This window comes from Xenia sp. Carnegie-2017, unplaced genomic scaffold, assembly GCF_021976095.1.
Source record: "Xenia sp. Carnegie-2017 unplaced genomic scaffold, XeniaSp_v1 HiC_scaffold_22, whole genome shotgun sequence".
NCBI lineage: Eukaryota > Metazoa > Cnidaria > Anthozoa > Malacalcyonacea > Xeniidae > Xenia > Xenia sp. Carnegie-2017.
Window position 1 is genome coordinate 13,025,620 of NW_025813485.1, and position 19,173 is coordinate 13,044,792.

Here is a 19,173-nt window from a genome sequence, read left to right on the forward strand (position 1 = left end):
AATTTTTCACTTGTTGTGGCCCTCCCCCTCCCCGATGAACATGTCACTACATGTTTGTAGGTGTAGATCGTCCAGGTTGGTATTGCCCCGAGAAGGACTGTTTTTGTTGTTGTTGATTGACGTTTCGACAACCTTAGCGGTAGTCATCTTCAAAGTCACAACCTGGACGATCTATATCTACAAACATGTAACGATACTCCCGTTGAAACATGTCACTGTTGCAAATTTTTCTTACTTTGTTACCAGTTCGTACACTTTCCCTCGTTTCCTGGCGATCAGACTCAGACTTCGAGTATTGGTCACGTTGATTATTGATGATCTCTTTTCATACAATCCATCGATTATACTAGTACTACCGCTGTGTAATTTAAGTGCGGGCTCATTAAGGAATGGTTAATAAATAATAATTACTCTGTCAAATTACCACTGTTGTCTCAGTCACGCAGGATGATCTCCGGAGAGAAAATATTAAATAGTTTTCGAGAATTGGCCCCCTGAATAGAAAAGAATCTTTCAAATTTCAAAGAACGTATGTAGCCGTGCTGTAAACTTCGTGGATACTTCATCGAAAAAGCTGTGTTCGTTTAAATAGCGGTAAGTCGTGATTTGTTAGGCGCATGAATTTTGACGTTAGAAATTGTGACGAGGAAGTATAACATTTGATATTTTAACACTAACATTGAAGTGTTGAAAAACGTCAACAATGAAAGAATCATGTACATATATAACACTTCAGCTTATGACTTTATCCATAAGGTGTAACACAACCTTAATTTCAAACGTGAAACGTAACGATTTACAGGAAGTGAAAACATTGGTTTTAGAAGAGAAATGTTTGTATACAGTTCACTTCAATATAAAATTATACTCTGACATAGCTCTGTTACTTGTGTAGTGCATACTAATCTTGATATTAGAAAATATTTCTGTATTTCATTATACGTTTAACAACTCTAAAGTAGGTTATTGATATCAAAACAAATCGAAAATATGGACAATATGCCAAATAGCAAAATTATCAAGACGTAGGTTTATGAATATAGCTTCGAAATTTATTGAAACACATAAGGTTAACAAATTCAACTTTACTTATGCTTATATTTATGCATTAATAGCAAGTAAACTCAGTATTTGCGCACAAGCTATTGGTTTTGCAAATTCATGCAAGTATAGAGTAATCGATCAAGAATTTATTGCCATCTGGTCACTTGTTAATGGATGAGTTGTCTTTTATACATTTTGCTGGCTGGCTGTTTTTTTCCAGTGCTTTTGGACAACACAAGCAACAATGGTTAACCTTGCTTGGAATTTAGTATTATTAACTATTAGGTTCATTTCCTCACTTTGTTTAACATTGTTTTGAGATGGGACATACCCTTGCTACAAACAGTGAGTTAAAATGAACTTTGAAAGTTTGTTTCGAATCCGTGCTGTTATGCACCAACAGTGAAATTTATCCTATTTAAACAAGAGCACATTCCATCTTTATGAGCCATGCCTCAGCTATTCAACATTCAAATGCAAATGGTCTGTGAGTAATCCAATGCAACACTTATATCATGCACATTACCAACATGTATTTTCTTTATTTTACCCAATCAAAATTACACTATTTCAGTATTTTTGATATTTTTTACATTCTTGGCACCAGTATATAAAATAATAATTATAGAATATCAATATCTTTGAATTTTCAATATTTTCAAGTTATCAATACACCACAACAGCCTACACTAGGATGTGTTGTTTTACTAATTAACACGTGATCATACTTTATATTGTGATGAAATTTTTATATATTGGTTCAATACATTTCATTACATGGTTATTATAAATGCTTGACATTTGTTTGTTGTTGCATGATTAATAATGCCTGCAATAATTTACTTCCAGATATGTCACTTGTTAATGTTCATCTTGTTGAAGCCACATTTCCATTCACAGGAAGTGATGAGGATGAGGTAAAATGTATGGCTAGCCCTAGTCTTTACTTTTATCAAATACTTTTATCAAATACTTTTATCAAGTGTTGAAGATGAGGTTAAATGTATGGCTAGCCCTAGTCTTTACTTTTATCAAATACTTTCATATATTCAGTGATAAGTTCCTCTCATTCCTTTATGTGATGAGGATGAGGTAAAATGTATGGCTAGCCCTAGTCTTTACTTTTATCAAATACTTTCATATATTCAGTGATAAGTTCCTCTCATTCCTTTATGTGATGAAGATGAGGTAAAATGTATGGCTAGCCCTAGTCTTTACTTTTATCAAATACTTTTATCAAATACTTTTATCAAGTGAGGAAGATGAGGTTAAATGTATGGCTAGCCCTAGTCTTTACTTTTATCAAATACTTTTAACAAGTGATGAAGATGAGGTAAAATGTATGGCTAGCTCTAGTCTTTACTTTTATCAAATACTTTCATATATTCAGTGATAAGTTCCTCTCATTCCTTTGTCATGCTGATGCTCAATGTAGCTACCACTCTTGTCACATCTCCTTCTGTAAAGTGAGATTTTCTAAATTAAATTTGTTTCAATAAAGTTAACAAAATTAGCAAAAATCTTTTCTCACACACAACTGGGAGCTGCTGCAGCCAATCTGCCGCAAGCTTGAAAATTATTACTCGTCTAAACAACCATGCCACTATCATTTCATCGTATAAAAAGGCCCTGCCGTTTAAAGTAGCATAAACTAAACAGTCTCAAACAGCCTTTTTCGTTCCTCAGTTTGTGGTAAACAATACTTAAAGAATGTAACTGGTGGAACGAGTGGAAAACTTGTTTGGTTTTATAATGAATTTGACGAGAAGTTTAAATTTTTTTAGCTTTGTTTTCAAAAAGGTGATATCATCGAAGTTACCAAGGTATTTTAATATTGCCTTTTACCTGAACACAAGGGCGTGTGTATTTATGGAAAGAGGTCCTTGGTTAAAAATTTGTGAAGGCTTTGTTTGTAAAAAGAATTTTTACATTGAGAGACACATAGTTTTTTTTAAACTTTAATGTTTTTGTGTCTGAATCAACATTTTATATGTGAACTTTTGTCTAAGGATCTGCTTTAACTTTTAGGAGTAAGTGACCTTAGGTTTGCCTTGTCCAAGGTTATAATAGTTATACATATGCTTTTACATTTTCATGTCTGCTTCAACTTAATAACCTTTATCACAATTATGTTAGTTACACAGTTGTCAATTCAGAGATGTTGTTGCTTGTTCTTTTGTGTATTTTTTTTACCTATACGTATCATTTTTCGTGTAAAGGTTGTTGAAGGTGGATGGTGGGAAGGTACATTAAATGGACGAACTGGTTGGTTTCCAAGCAATCACGTGGCAGAAGTATCAGCAAGTAAGAAAATATTCACTAAATTATTTATCGTAGTACTGGTATATTTTTGAAAAAAACTGTTGAAAGTTATCTGCTTTCTTGTGTTGTTATGTAAGATGTCTTTAAACTATAATCATATTTCTTCATACACAGGTCAACAATGTTTTACATCTTTCTAATGTGTGCAATTACGTCTTTATTTGTCTGTCATTTACGTTTTGTTTCTGTGGCATTTACATCTCTTTCTGTGGCATTTACATCTTTCTTTGTGTGGCATTTACGTTTTGTTTCTGGGGCATTTACATCTCTTTTTGTGGCATTTACGTTTTTTTGTGGCATTTACATCTCTTTGTGTAGCATTTACATCTTTCTTTGTGTGGCATATATATCTTTCTTCGTCTAGCGTTTACATTTGGATTTTTGGAAAGTTTGCGGCTTCAATAGTGTTGATGTTTAGCGGAATTCAAGCGAAAAAACCTTAAACTGTCGGTTGTTTGGCCTAAACGTTTTCTTTTCATAAAAGGGACCGAAAGATCCGATTTTTCGGTTAACCATCCACACAGCTCTAACTACCATACTCGGTGAATTGTATTTGGATTTTTAGGAAAACAAACATTTAATTCCAAATGGATTAGTCATATTTGAGCATAGTTGATTTTCTCCATTATTTTTGTGACGTTCTACAGGTCCCGAGACTTCTGTTCAAACTACTTTAAAAACAGACGGTGTTTCCGACAGAGAAAGTGTCAGAGTTTATCACAATTTGGTATGTAAATGCAGGAATACACTACTTCGTATGTGTTCCCTATTTTAGTTCATGTGAAAATCGTTTTATGCCGTGGTTTTGTTAATATTTGCGTTGAACTTTACCATGATAGGTCCTTCAAAATATACTGGATACAGAAAAGGCCTATGTCAACGAACTACAGGTTGTCTAGCACATTTTTTTATAATCACGAAGCGTTTTGGTATTGTTTTTGTTGAAATTTCTCTTTTCGTGGTGTTCTTTTGAACGTCGCTCATTCAATTCACTGTTGTCTGAGCGAAAAGACTGATTTAAGCATTGGAGTTATCATTTCATGATTCATCCTGTTCTAAAATTCTTCGCTAAATTTTCTATTCAATTTCTTTCTCAGTCCTTATTAAGAGACTATCTAAAGCCACTCCAGCAATCAACTGCGTAAGTCAAATGATGGTTTTTTCTCACTTTTAATGTTATATGTTCATATAAATGAGTAATCCAGCACTAAATAAATAAGTCATTTGTGATTGATGCTGTTGCCTAAATTTTATTTCTGGCTGCATGCACAGGGCAAATGTGTGCAAATGATTTGTTTTCTCCTTTCAAGAATACCATCCGACGAAAGTAAAGTACTCTGTGGAAATTTCGAGGAGATTGTCAACTTTCAAGATACTCTTTACGAGGAACTAAAGAATGTTTCGTCGTATGTCATTTTAAGAAGAAGATGAATTTATATACATATCTATAATTAATTTTACCCTCTTATACCCCATACATTTATCCACTTATACCCATACATATAACTAATTTTACCCACTAATACCCATTGATGGGTTACACTGATTTACTATTTATCTATGTAACTCAAGAAAATGTTTGGTGGTCAACTGTCATGGTGTCGTACACCATACACTAAGCTCGTGAATCTCCAAGTGAACACGTCATCACTCCAAATGAACACATGATCATTTAATGCACTTGTTGTAATGACCATTTAGTGTATCCTCAGCAATCAAACTTGCATTCAGTTTGAGGATCCTATGTATTTATCAGCTTTTATGAAGCAATCGATCGGAGCGATCCATTCTCAGTCAGTGGTGACTAGCCAGCCCGCCCGCCCGCCCGCAAGTTTGGTCGTGTAAATTTTAGATCATTAGCATTATTCAGTTCTTTAGAAATCTATTGTTTTGCAGCGAGTGAACACTGAAATATTTATATATCATGACCAAACTTGCGGGTTGGCTACGCCATTGTTCTCTCATTTCTCTTTCAACTTGGAGAAAATACGTATCATCCACCATTTTTCATTCACAAAATCATTGAGTTACTTATTTTTTCACAGGCAACCACTCGTACAACAACGAATTGGAGCTGTATTTTTGAAAACTGCCCCGAAAGTACGTAGCTGCTTCTCTTGCTCCTTTTTGAGCAACTTTTCATCAAATTCTTCATATGAGGAATTGTAAATGGCATGCGTAACTTTTTTTATTCATGACACAGGAAAACTCCGTATATGCTCAATTGCAATTTGGCTATTTGATGTTTTGTAAAACTTTGCAATTGCCATGTTCATGATTGTCATATTAATCATTTTTCTCTTGTGTCCAGATGAAAGATATGTACATCAAGTATTGCGCCAATCATCCCCGGGCTGTTGAGGTCCTGACCAAGTATAGGTATGCAAGTTAAGCTTGAATTATACGGTTTTTTCATGAATTCCTAAACTTAAGAACTTTGTGCCTACGTACTAAAATGGTTTGGGATCTTTACTGTTAAGAGATTTCTCGGTTTGTTAACTGATTTAATTATTTTAAAAGAGGCTTATGCAAAACAACGCCTAAACATTGTATAAACGTATTCCCTTTACATTTTAATGGCTTTCGTTCCCGGTTTGTTAACTGATTTAATTATTTTAAAAGAGGCTTATGCAAAACAACGCCTAAACATTGTATAAACGTATTCCCTTTACATTTTAATGGCTTTCGTTCCCGGTTTGTTAACTGATTTAATTATTTTAAAAGAGGCTTATGCAAAACAACGCCTAAACATTGTATAAACGTATTCCCTTTGCATTTTAATGGCTTTCGTATTAACTTTAAGAAATCACGAAGATTGTAATTGTGTCGTTCTGGTTATTTCTCATGTTTTCAGTGATGAGCTATCAGAGTTTATGGAAAAACAAGGAGCAGATTCACCAGGAGTTCTTGCACTTACAACAAGTTTAAGTACAGTAGGTGTTTTTAGATATTTTTTAAATCTTCGTACCACTTAGGATATTGATTCTTGCATAGTTTTTTCTAATCGATATACTGGTTGAAAAAGTCTATTTAAGGTCCGTTAGTGCCATGCCTTTTGTCGGATTCATTTGTGTCGGTTGCGAATGTGTGTCGATCTTGTTGAGTCCACTTTGAGGATACACACATAGAGAAATAGATGCACGATGTTTTTGTTGAGAGGGTGCTCAAGTTTGGATTAGATTTTGTTGGTTACTTATTGCCGTAGGTCAGTGTTGTTTTTTTTTGTGAATGTAACCAGTGACAGATTTGTCGTTGGTCAGAATATGTACATTACTGAAAACATATTTCCACTTTGAAATACTTTGGACAGAATCCTATTGGGGTATTTAAGTCCTCGATATTCTTTGGAAATTTCTAGCCAACAGCGTTGTTAAAAAGTCTTCTAAATTTAAAATGAGCTTTTATGATTTATTTTGACTTTCTCTAGAGTCGTTATTGAATGTAGCAATGTTTATCATATTAATAATAAGTTGACAAAGCTTATTGCGAGTAACGTTTTTAGAGAAACACCTACATCATGTTTTTCATATCTCAACTTAATAAGCATATCATGATATTTCTGAATAGAGAGTGTGGCGTTATAAAGTAACAATATTTTATGAGATTTTTGGAAATGTGCTCCATTAAACATAAATCACAATTGCTTTTGCTTGATTGTTTGATATATTAGTATTTTGTAGGGTAATTTTCACCTTACTGCACCCTTTCCCTAAATCCATCCCTGCACATACACGAGTGGAAAACGTGACAGGGACAAAACTTGCTTTAATGTAAAAATCTTTGGGTTTTCTCATGTTGTAAAGGTTGTTCTTTAATTTTTTCATCGGACCCAATAATCAAATCCAAAACTGTTGGATCCGACAAGCGGTACCTGTACGTAAACGGACCTTCACCATGATAGATAAATAACCTAATTATTAATTCTATTGTTCCTCATTTTGTTTGTGTGTGACTTTATGTAAGTAGCAGTTCACTTTAAGTACCACCCCCAGCAAGAAATCACCTCTAGAGTATCTCTTTACAAGTACCACCCCCAGCAAGAAATCACCTCTAGAGTATCTCTTTACAAGTACCACCCCCAACAAGAAATAGCTTCTAGAGTATCTCTTTACAAGTACCACCCCCAACAAGAAATCATCTGTACAGCATCTCTTTACAAGTACCATCCCCAACAAGAAATCACCTCTAGAGCATCTCTTTACAAGTACCACCCCCAGCAATAAATCACCGCTAGAGTATCTATTTACAAGTACCACCCCCAACAAGAAATCACCTCTAGAGCATCTCTTTACAAGTACCACCCCAGCAAGAAATCACCGCTAGAGTATCTCTTTACAAGTACCACCCCCAACAAGAAATCACCTCTAGAGTATCTCTTTACAAGTACCACCCCAACAAGAAATCCCCTCTAGAGTATCTCTTTACAAGTACCACCCCCAACAGGAAATCACCTCTAGAGTATCTCTTTACAAGTACCACCCCCATCAAGAAATCACCTCTTGAGTATCTCTTTACAAGTACCATTGTTAGTTATTTAAATAGTAAACATGTTACATGTTTGTGAAAAATAGTAAACGATTTAAATAACTACATACAGTAGTTATGATTTCTATAAACTACCTTTAAGTTTGTGCTTGTTGAAATTTGAAGCTAAAAACTCTACTATATTAGATAGTTTTTGTTGTAGTTTATTTCAATTGACTATTTCTGATGTTCGTGTATTATACGTAGCTTTTTAGACGACTGGATAAATATCCTACTCTTTTAAAAGAACTTGAAAGACATTTGGAGGTATTTCGTTTGAGAGATGTAGACATCAATATTTACAATCACTTTTTTCTACGTTCAAATGTTTGTGGTTTTTTTTGCCGGCAACATCGTTTGCATTTACTATGTATTTCTTGATTATTTGTATCATTTCGTGATGTATCTCGATAGGATGGTCACGTAGATGAATTTGATACGAAAAAGGCAATTGCTGTATTTCAAAATATCGGGGTAAGTTTTGTGAGCTGCATGCATTATTTAAAGAGTTAATTTTAGTTTGTTTATTTACCAACTCTACTATAATCCGTGGGAGGATTCGCCAATACGGCTTTACGTCAATGACCAGGTGCTTTAACTTAAAGCTATTCACGTGACCGGGGGAAAGAAACCAAAGCTCTAGGAGACAAAGCCACCGATCTTGAAAGTAGTGTTCGGGGTTTCCCTACCCCAAACGAAGGCTACATAAAATGTTTTTGGGCATCAATCTCCCACGGGTTTTGAACAGAAGACTTACGCATACCTATGAACATTTTTTAAGTTGTTTTTCTGTTTTATGATGATGGCGATGTGACATATTCGGATGTAGTTTCCAAAATTAAATTTAATCAACCAGTTGTTGCTTCGTCGTATATGTATTTTTTATTCACTATATTCATTTTGCGTCCATCGTATTTCATTGGTTTTAGACCAGCTGTCGCGAAACGAGGCGTAGGAAAGAGACTGAACACGAGATATTGACTGGAACAATCGAAGGATGGGACAAAGAGGTTAGAATATTTTTAAGGTTTGTCCGTTAAACTAAAGACAATCGAAAAATTCCCTTCACCTGGTTATGTAAAATTTGCTTCATGCAAGTATAGGATTGCTTCCAGTTATGTGCTTAGTTAAATGTATTGCCTTGAGTTCTTTTTTTATGAAAAAATAAAATGAATTGTGAGAAGCTGGACTTCATGACCGGTTGAGATCTGGCATGAGATCCTATATGACAATTCCACTCGTCCCTATCATTCGTAGCCGGTCAACAATATTTGCACTTTTTCTAAGTACGACATTACACCCACGTTCAAATTTACTTATTTAAATCGTCGTTGACCACACTGACAGCATTTTAAATATTTTTATGAAAAGCGTCTAATATGTACCATGTAATGTATTTCCGATTATGTTAAACATCGTCTGCAAATGGGCTTAAAAGTGCATTTGGGCACAAAAGTTTTACTGTTTAAAAATATATTTTCATTCAACAGAACTTAAAACGACTTTGCGCTGTCTAAAACAGATCATGCATATTTCTTTTTATTCTCAAGATATTAAGTTGTTGTAATGTCCGACTTATTCAACTTGTGCTGTTATTTTTTATAATATAAAAATAAAAAGTGATGTGACCAATCTGTTTTGGAAGATAAACTGTCATTTTGAAAGTTATGTTCAATGAAAATATCATCTAAACAGCACAATCTCTGTGATATGGAAGATTTTTTTGGAAAGCGACGTGTTCTAAGCCTTTTCGTGAAAGAGTTTATGGTTTGAAACTTGTCTTCTTTTACCTTAAGGAAATGAAGAAACTTGGAGATCTTGTTTACATGTCATCACTTTTAATTCACTGCGATAATGAGGTTGGCAGTGTGTCAATGATTGTTTTATGAGTTCGAGAATACGGAGTCGAGTATTTTGTTTGTACTGTGAATATGATGAGATTATTGATGAATTGATTTAGGAAGTGAAGGAAAGGCAATTCTTACTATTTCCTGACGTCTTGGTTTTGCTTTCTGTTAGTGATGATATAAGCGGTTATTGTTTCGAGGTAATGTCATTACTATATTTTCTTTTCATTTAAATTCTTAATTGAAGAAACCTTTCTTTAGACAAGCTACAAAGTTACCGATTTAAAAGTACGGAGTTTGGAAGACACGGAAGGCATTCTAAACGCTTTAGAAATAAAAGGTTTGGTCATTTTATCTTTTTTCTACGATTTAAGTGTATTGTACACATCTCATATAGCAGTTATGCTGTATTTACCATAGAGATTAAAAATAATTCTCGGAGTGGCATCGTAATATAATCGATTTTCCAAAAAAATTATGCTATAGTGGACGAATGTGATTTTTTGAATTTTTTGTGTATATCATACGTTAAATATTGTAGTAAATACTATCACAGTCAATTTGTTGAACTATGTTTTTCTTTTAATCGTAATTTTTGATGATTTTAACCGCTAATATTTTGCACAACATGTTTGTATTGCTTTTATACTTATTCAGTAAATTATAAGTTTGGAGTGTTGCTTGATAAAAAGGCCTTTTTCGCCTTTAATTCAACTGCTAAGAGACTTCAATAAGTATATTTGTCATAACCGTAAAAAGGTTAAAAATGGTTGAAACATGTGAATATGTGGTTGGAAAAACAGAAAAACAAACAAGAACAACATACGTTTTCGTCGCTTATAGTTTAATTAAAACATACAAAGCATTAAATTTAAACAATCTATATTCATAGCAGCTCTCTAAAAAAACTTAATTACGCATTAAATTGATAAAATTTATGTTTGGACGAAAGAACGGCAAAAGCATATTTGTTTACTTATGTGTTTCTAAGCGATGCATCCGGGACCTACCCCCTCCCCCCCAACTCTGCGCTCTTCCGATTCGTCATCAATGCCACCTCCAGTATTATTTATAATCTCTATACACTATTGACAAGATACCTCCATGTTGCGAAGAAAGTGCTTCATCAATCATATATATGAGTATTTTTTCATTCTATTTCACATTTATAATAGTAATAACGACTTTACTTCAAGAGAGTTACAATAGACAGTTTACACTGATAAACGCGTGGCCCTCAGTTAGATAAAAATCTACAATAGATTGAGTTATACATACTACACACATATACTTAAAACTACGTCAGAGACAAAAGTGAAACTATGATACAGTTAATATATGGTAACAAGTAAAAAGTCTCTGTTCGTTGTGGTGTGAATTGTTCTGTGAAATGAATTATAAGATCCTTTTTTCCTATCGAATTTCATAGTTAAGTTCCTAATATCTGGAATGTTTTGCTTCCTTTTAGTGCCCTCTTATATTTACGACAAATTAAGTTTACACTATAGAATGTTTTGTCAATCTTGAATTAGTTCATTGTGATCTCGTTGAAGCGTTGTTTTATATTCTATCTATTTTTTTTTCGCCATTATTAAAGTAACACATAAATTGTATTTTCCCCTTAATTCTTTTGCTTTATTACTCTGTTTGGTAGCTAGCGACCAGACATTGGTTGTTTCATCAAACAGCGAGAAAGAGAAAGCTGCCTGGCTCGAATCTTTGGCCAGCGGTCCGCATAGTCCATTAGTGTCCACCGCACAAGGCACTGACTTGCCAGATCGAGGCCAGGCTAAAGAGCCCTTCCCATCTGTGCAGAAAGAAAATGTCAAACCGTCTGAGGCATTCATTAAAAGTGAACAAATCCCAGTAAAGATCCCCCAGGTAATGTCACGTGCTTGTCTAAGCAATGTCACGTGCACATCTGACCTGGCAATGGGAGGGGGAGTTGAGGCAAAATCATCTGATATTTTATTATTTGACGTGGCGCAATTTTTGAGCTGGGGTAAATTGTAGTCAATATCTACTGTTATTTTTATTCAAATCTTTTTCAAAATGTGATTTGATTTTTAAACGAAGCATTTCAGTTTCTTGCGTTTCATGTGACGATGTGATAAATAGAACGGTGCATGACGATATCCGTCAATGTCGTGCTCTTTTTATTATTGTTCCGTTTTTCACATTCTTTAACCATTTTTTTTGTTTTGCAGTCGCATACATTTCCAAGAACCGAAACAACAACTATCACGCAAAGTGCATCATTGCCACGCTCTGTAGCTGCTCTCACCGATGCCAACTGTCGTGACATACCACCACCATATCTTCAACACGAAAGAAAATGGGACTCGACTCATTTACGTCCCACTCCTCCCCTTCGACCTGCATTTGTGCTGACGATGAAAGATGTAAGTGTCCCATAGTTGGGGTAACCATATTGTTTGTATTCAGCAACGACATTACATACTCTAGTAAATCAAAGTTGTCTTTTTCATCTATATACAGATTGCATTCTTTGAAAGTATTCTGTCTGTTATTAAACCTACCAGTTTCCTCTGACCAAAGTTTTGACGGTGTGAAATACTTGCGAGCAGTATTTGATCGCGGGTTATGCTTTGGCGAATCTCTTCGGTTCTCCATTTTGAACACATTTGGTTTTCTCGTTAGCAGTTTTTCCTTGTGCCGTACGGCTATTTCATAGAGGCTTTGAGATTTAATTGGAGTGATTGTTTGTCTAGTTTTTGCCACTGAATAGAACCACGGAGCTTTCTACGGAACGTGGGTTTTTTGTTTGTCTTTCATTTTAAGAATTTACTTGTTTAAAATGAAAAACGCTTAAAAGCAAAATGAAGCAATTAAAAAGCTTTTAAGCTTATTTTTCTAGAGTCCGATCGTGACTCTCTGATAAATTTATAACCAAGCAAAAAAACTGAATTTCCCGTCCACATGTCATGAAGAGGGATAACTACATCCCTCTTTATATGCCTGTTCAAGTTGGCAATGAAAGCGAATCAAAATTGTATACCTTTTTGTTATAGGATTCTGTGAGTTCACCCAAGTCGGTAAAGACTTTGCTGCAATCAAACCGTGGAAAGAAAGGTACATAAACGTGTTGTTGGTTTGTTTCTATGTCTATATGCAAGTGTTGCATGTTTGTTCCTTGTAGCTACATACTAAACATAGTCATCATCTTTCTCTTCGTCGTTTTTTAAACAGGTCGCTCAAAAAGTGAAGATGAATATCGTCAAAATTTTTCATGTAAGATTATCTGCATTAGTAACCAATTTTACTTGTAATAAGGTCATGGTAGCAGGTCAAGCCAAAATTGCTTGGTGTACTAGAGCGTTGAGACGTTGCTTGCTATTTTTGAAACTGGCTTCCGGAAATCGTTTCTTCCCTCTAAATGCTGATGTGCCAGATGTGTAATTATGCAGACAGAATTAGGTTATTCGACAGAAAATAATTGTTGAACTAGTTTTATATCTTAAATTGGCTCCCAATGACGTTGTAAATGGTTCGTGCACAGTTAATTCACATTGTTGATCGGTGCATTTTACTTCAGCTTCAGCTCGAGTGCTTGAAGAAGATATGGCGATACTTGGTGTTATCGAGAGTTACTGCAAAAGTGCGAAAGAACGATTAAATATCAAATGTAAGTTCACGTTTTTCGTATATATATTATAAAAGTTATCCTGTTACACTATCAGTGCTGTAGTACTATCGATAATTGTGGGGGGGGCTCATATTCTTGTGTGCATGCTATTTAAAAAATAAAAGATGTTTACTGTGTTTGCACAGGCATATGCAGACCGAGGAGACCTTTGGGAGAACTTGAGAGCTTATCAGTGCAAGTCCGAGACCGAAGGTCGACGGTTGCACCTGCTCGAGAGCTCTCACTAACGTCTCCGAGATTTAAATAAGCCAGTGCAAACACGAGAAACATCTTTTATTTCTTTTATAAAATAATGATACGAAACAAACATATTTTCCTCTATATTTCTTCTAAAATGTATTCTCGATTGATTGGCAAATTCTCTTTGATTGATTAATTGATTTGGTTGGCTAGTGCAGACAGACACGGTATTGGAAACACGGCTGTTGACCAATCACCGCACGCGTTTTTATGTTTATATTTTATAAATGTGCATGTTATAGTCCGTTGAAAAAATACATTTTACAGGAACTTAATACGGGATATCATGAATATATGAATATGAGCCCCTCCCCCCCCAAAAAAAAGAATTGTTGATTGTACTACAGCCCTTAATTATTTGAAAAGTAATTAAATAGGCATGCATTTGAATAATTATGTGTTTCCAGTTGTTTTCAAGAATCTTTCTTTTTGAAATTCCTTTCTTTTTTCGTTTGTATAATCCTTCTAATTATATGGCCTTATACACATTGTTTTCCTCTGTGAAAGATTTTGGAAGAATATCGAGCGAAAATACATTTATAGCCTAAAAGAAGTTTGTAATTTTGTTTTGTATTTGCACACGCTTATGCAACCACAGGAGAGATTTGAGAGAATGTTAGAAAAAGCCAATGCAATTCACTGCCGAGTGTCGAAGCTCGCGCAGGCAAGAATGTACTGTCAAAAGCTTGTGAACACAGCAAAAATCATTTGAAAACGCGCACTTTGTGTTAATCTCATTTAGCATTTATTGGTTATGGTGATAGATTTTCAATTGATTCGCAACGCTGCACCGCAAACCACTGTTTGCGTATTTGTTTGTTTGTTAACAATTATTTAGCGTTGTTAGCGCATGCGTTGTGTAGTCTTACGTCGTAAAATATAATAATGCAAGACCTATATGCGGTTAGTATATGGTGGAAGAAGGTATAACAAATCATTATGTAAGAAGGAGCAACACTTTTACGTTTCGCTGTTATATTTGAAATTCATGGAATTCATGTGCAAGGATTTTTCCTTCTGATGTAAGTCTTTCGTGTTTTTCGTTTTATTAAAAGTTAGCGCAAGGATTTCATATGCATGATGACTATGATGTACTTTATGTTGCGAACTTCACAAAGATGCAATACTGTCTATGACTTTAAAATGTCGCATCAATGAAGTCCAAAATCTTAATTCAGCACCAAGCATTGCATTAGCACACCATTCATGAACGAGTCACCTCCATTTCAATGCATTACATAAATGGGTCATTGAGTAAAAATTTCTACGTATAAATTTCATCATTAAAATTGCTACACCTTCCATTTCTGCCATATACCAGCTCGACCACTTCCACCGCGACGATCAGCAACATCAGACGAAGACGAAGTGTTTATGCATGAGGAGACTGGATCTACTTGCAGTTCAACCAATAAGCTTCGAGTACCAATACCTATGAGATTACTTGCTGGGGCCACTTGTTGCATACGCTATAAAGGAAAATAGAGAAGAAAGTCTAACTTATTTTGAAAAAGATTATTGCAGATATAAATAGCCTTGCCTTGTGATAGTGCTATTTGCTTTTTAAGTGGTTTTAAAATGAAATATATTTGTAAAATTGTATTGAATTGTAAGTAAAACTACTATTTAGTATTTTAGCGTTAAATATTTTAAAGATGTGAGATATTTTTCTTGTAAATTAATATATTTTTGCATTCGTAAATGCTGGATAAAAGTTGCATTTGTTTCGTGTCTTTGCTCAAGGAACACATTGATTGAAAATGAAGGTTCTGTTCACATTTCAACGGACTGTTATTCTAGTCTGTCAATTTTAGTAAAATTCGTATATTTCTGTGAAGATTGTTAAGCAAACGACGCTGACATTGTTATTCAAACTCTGTCAGATTTGTAAATAAATTTGTTTGTGATTTTTGCTCCTTAATCGCTGAGTAGCAGAATCCGTTGTTGTGCGAATTTGGCTTCAGCTTTAAAAACCAAATGCAGTATTCTTGTGGTAATTGGGAAGGGACTTATGCACAATCCTATATCAATTGCATCATTTCACCATATGAAACTTTACTAGTGTAGGGGAAATAAAATGTATTGCCGATTTCATTTCTTTTGTTGACCAATCAGGATTGGTTTACGGCAATAATTATGGTGAAGACGTTTGATGTCTCGAGAAAAGCACTGCTCTCAACCAATCAGAAATGAGATATTTTTTTGAAACTTATTGATTGGTCAGAAAATGAAGTTGCATAACTCTACATGACGTTATTTGAACATGCTTAATCAATTTTACTTTTTTTTTGTGTTTTTCCACCCAATTGATTATTGCATTGTTTTGTATTGCCATGCATTACCGCCAGCAACATCTTCCCAATTCTCTGTACATATGTATTGTTTTGTTCTCGCAGGTAGCCCAATACCTCCTACTGTCCCACCTCACAGGCACTCGACTGCATCAACCCTCAGAGCTGAACGTGAGCATGCTAAACAAAAGAAAAAGAAAAAGAGGTAAGCAATGTTTTGGTAATTTGTAATTTTATACGTGAAAAACTCGACTTTTCATCCAACCGCTTCACGTGTATGGTTCATTATTAAGATGTAGTTATTTGCATTATGTGCTTCTTACGTAAAAATATCCCAGCCATTATTGATCAAAGAATCGAGCCAAGCAATGGTGGATCTAGGGTAATTCAGAGTACATTAAAAGATCATATTTAGAATTCAAAATACTTTTCAAACAATTCCTTTGGTTATGTTTTTGCTTCAAAATATTCTTAACGAACAAAATTTTTGCCAAGGTATTTTGAATTTAAAACGAATCGCTCTAATGTATTCTAACTTATCCTGGATTTGCCACTGGAGCCAGGTGATTCAAGTGTTTTGAGTAGTGTATGCGCAATAGGATTGCTAGGCATTGAAGATTTACCGCCATATTCTGAGAATTCAGTATTGTATTTACACAATCGAAGTAGAAGACCAAGTGACATGTTGATAGGAGCCTTTGTTTTTGATAATGTCAACTGATATTCTCCACTTCCACGCCATTTACAAAGAATCGTGTACTTATTTCAATTATTCAATCTTTTCTCTAGCATATTAATAGGTGAGTTCAGATGCCTGCGAAGTCAAGACGAAGATTTGCGAACAGTAAGTGACAAACAATGCATTTTCGTCATATGGCAGAATGCACTTGCACTTCGCACTTCTTCATCTTCTCTTGATTGAAATCATATATTTATGTTATTGTGATTGTGTTTGCTGCTGTGTTCAATCTTTAAAAGCGATGTGGCAGTTGCGCGTACTAGACAACTGGTGTCGTGCAACTGCTGACTGTGACCTTGGACATAGTTGGCAAACTAGGAAATTGAAATGTGCGTTTGCATCGAAATATGTTTGGCATTTGTTTTCTTTCGTGTATAATTACATTGGAAAAGCAGTTAAAAATTGTGAAAAGGTAAGTTTCCTGCTTGAGTGACTCTTTGTATTATATCGACATCGAATCGCTGCTTTAAAAAGGGGGAGGTAATTTATTCTTCTTTTTGGAAGACCAATCCAGATGAATTATGAACCGGGCTTAGCCCCCTCTAACCTGATATAGAAATTCACCACCCGCTATCTCCCAGAGCCTTTCGTTGATTAACAAACAGTAATACTTGTCAATCAAACAAAGCGGGTCATATTTGCGTGCAGACAAGTAAAATTTATCCGAAAACAATTCTTATTTTCACTTCGGAGATTGTCTCTAAACATGGCAATTTTGAATTGCAGTTCACTGACAGACCTCTTGCCCGGTAGTTTCTCATGAATACCGCATGTTTTAAAACCTTAGCCAATGATTTCATGATTATTGAAAAAAGATTACCATGCTAATTGTCATAAACACAGGAGCCCATGGAGATGGAACGGGTGGCAAAGCAACGAGCTCGTTCAGAGAAGACAGAAAAAGTGTTGCATGAATCATTGACGTCACATATATCGCCACAGGAAGGCCTGGACTCGAGTTTCTAAGTCAGAAAGTTTTGCCATGATTTTTCTATATATAGCATAAATTAGTTAAGAAAGCAACGTCTATGTCAAACAGAAATGAATTTTTACAATTCAAAGAATTATTTTTCATACTATTGCTGAAGGAATGTTCATTATTTGACAGTCCTTTACCAGGCATCATTGTCTCAATTGAGAACCTCTCGATTGACTTGGAAATACAAACTAATTTTCTCTGATTTAATTCCCTATTAATAAGTTCAAAGCACTGATATATATAGAGACTGGATGATGCAACCTAACTCTGGTGCCTAGAAAATTTTGAAACCAACTTTCGACAGCGGCGGCCATATTGGACTGTACCCTCTTAGTGTATATTTTATAATGAAGTTTTATCATATTTTGTATTCTTGTTATTTTCTCTTTCAGAAATAATGCCAAATCTTTTATTATGATATTTAAGGAACGTGAGAAGATTTCTATTTGAAATTTAGGAAACATGAGTTTTAGCCCAAAACCGCTCTATTGCAGTCTTGTCATCATAATTATTTTTTGTCCCAAGAGTAAAACATATGATCCAAGATAAATGCGAGAGTAGAAGTTTGTTGTATAAAACCTATATAAAAACTGAAAACATGGATAATCCAATATGGCCGCCACCCGGCTTCAAGTCAAGCACTAAGTTGTGTTATCCAGGTTCATGCATATCAGTGATGTAAAGCAGTGAACATGACTATGGTATTTTTAATACTATTAGCCTGTCATACCCATCAACCTGTCAATTGAAAATTTGACCTCGTTGACATTGTTGTTGCACAGTCCTTTGGTAGAAGTCGTAGACAGTGACGTAGCGCTTATTAGGTAGGGTTGAACGTTGCTTCACTAAAGAAGGGCCCCAAGGCTCATCGTTCCATAAGTTAAGAAACGGTTGGAAAACAGTTGGAAAATGAAATATAAGAATGTATTGATTTGCATGTGATGTCGGCAATTGCACTTTTGTCAACACTGGCCTTTAGCACATGGTACAGTACATATATGCCGAAGGTATAGTATATGAATCAGTGGTCTCACTTCGAAGTGCAACTTGCTGATGTATATTGATGGGGAAATGCAGTTAACTGGCCCTCGTTATTCCAATCACGTGTGCATTAGTTATGTTTCAAACAAAATTTTTCAATACAAAAAGTGAGACTTCTGCTTGTTCCCTATACTGTGCCTAAGGGCTCATTCTACCTTCGTTAAGTCACTGGTCGAAAATGTGGTGTATCTGGCAGTTATTAACTTATAGTAAAATAATTTTTCAATTGACGTAGTTAAGGTAGTTATATCAGCAATATTACAGTCGAATTGCTATTGAAATAATTGTGCATATTATATTTTTTTGTCCATAACACCGTGATAAATAGATTAGCATTGAAAAAATTTTGTAGAAATATTTTTCAATAAAAATAGACAACGTATGTCGGCTGTTTCAAATGGTTTCAATTAGCTGTGAGATTGTGAATATAAAGTTATAGAATTTTGATAATCAGCGTGGGTTTCCACTCCACCCATATC

General features: G+C 34.8%; 1 protein-coding gene across 3 annotated transcripts; it reads left to right on the top strand.

Moving 5' to 3' along the window:
* The first annotated feature begins 411 nt into the window (after positions 1-411).
* Positions 412-19,076, top strand: LOC124446316 (rho guanine nucleotide exchange factor 7-like). 3 transcript variants are annotated; one of them, XM_046997160.1, is made up of 25 exons: positions 412-594; positions 1,894-1,961; positions 2,829-2,867; positions 3,264-3,348; positions 4,014-4,093; positions 4,206-4,256; positions 4,464-4,507; positions 4,677-4,772; positions 5,412-5,466; positions 5,678-5,745; positions 6,221-6,299; positions 8,098-8,157; positions 8,305-8,364; positions 8,820-8,900; positions 9,687-9,749; positions 9,851-9,937; positions 9,999-10,077; positions 11,392-11,618; positions 11,945-12,139; positions 12,770-12,830; positions 12,948-12,989; positions 13,294-13,383; positions 16,041-16,140; positions 16,725-16,779; positions 17,518-19,076. In XM_046997160.1, exons 2-25 carry the CDS (start codon positions 1,896-1,898, stop codon positions 17,638-17,640), a joined length of 1,986 nt encoding a protein of 661 aa, XP_046853116.1. In that variant the 5' UTR covers positions 412-594; positions 1,894-1,895; the 3' UTR covers positions 17,641-19,076. The 3 variants fall into 3 exon arrangements, with proteins under 3 accessions (XP_046853116.1, XP_046853117.1, XP_046853118.1); XM_046997161.1 differs by having other exon boundaries at positions 16,725-16,735; positions 17,518-17,753; XM_046997162.1 differs by lacking the exons at positions 16,041-16,140; positions 16,725-16,779; positions 17,518-19,076 and adding an exon at positions 14,966-15,346.
* Positions 19,077-19,173: the final 97 nt, after the last annotated feature.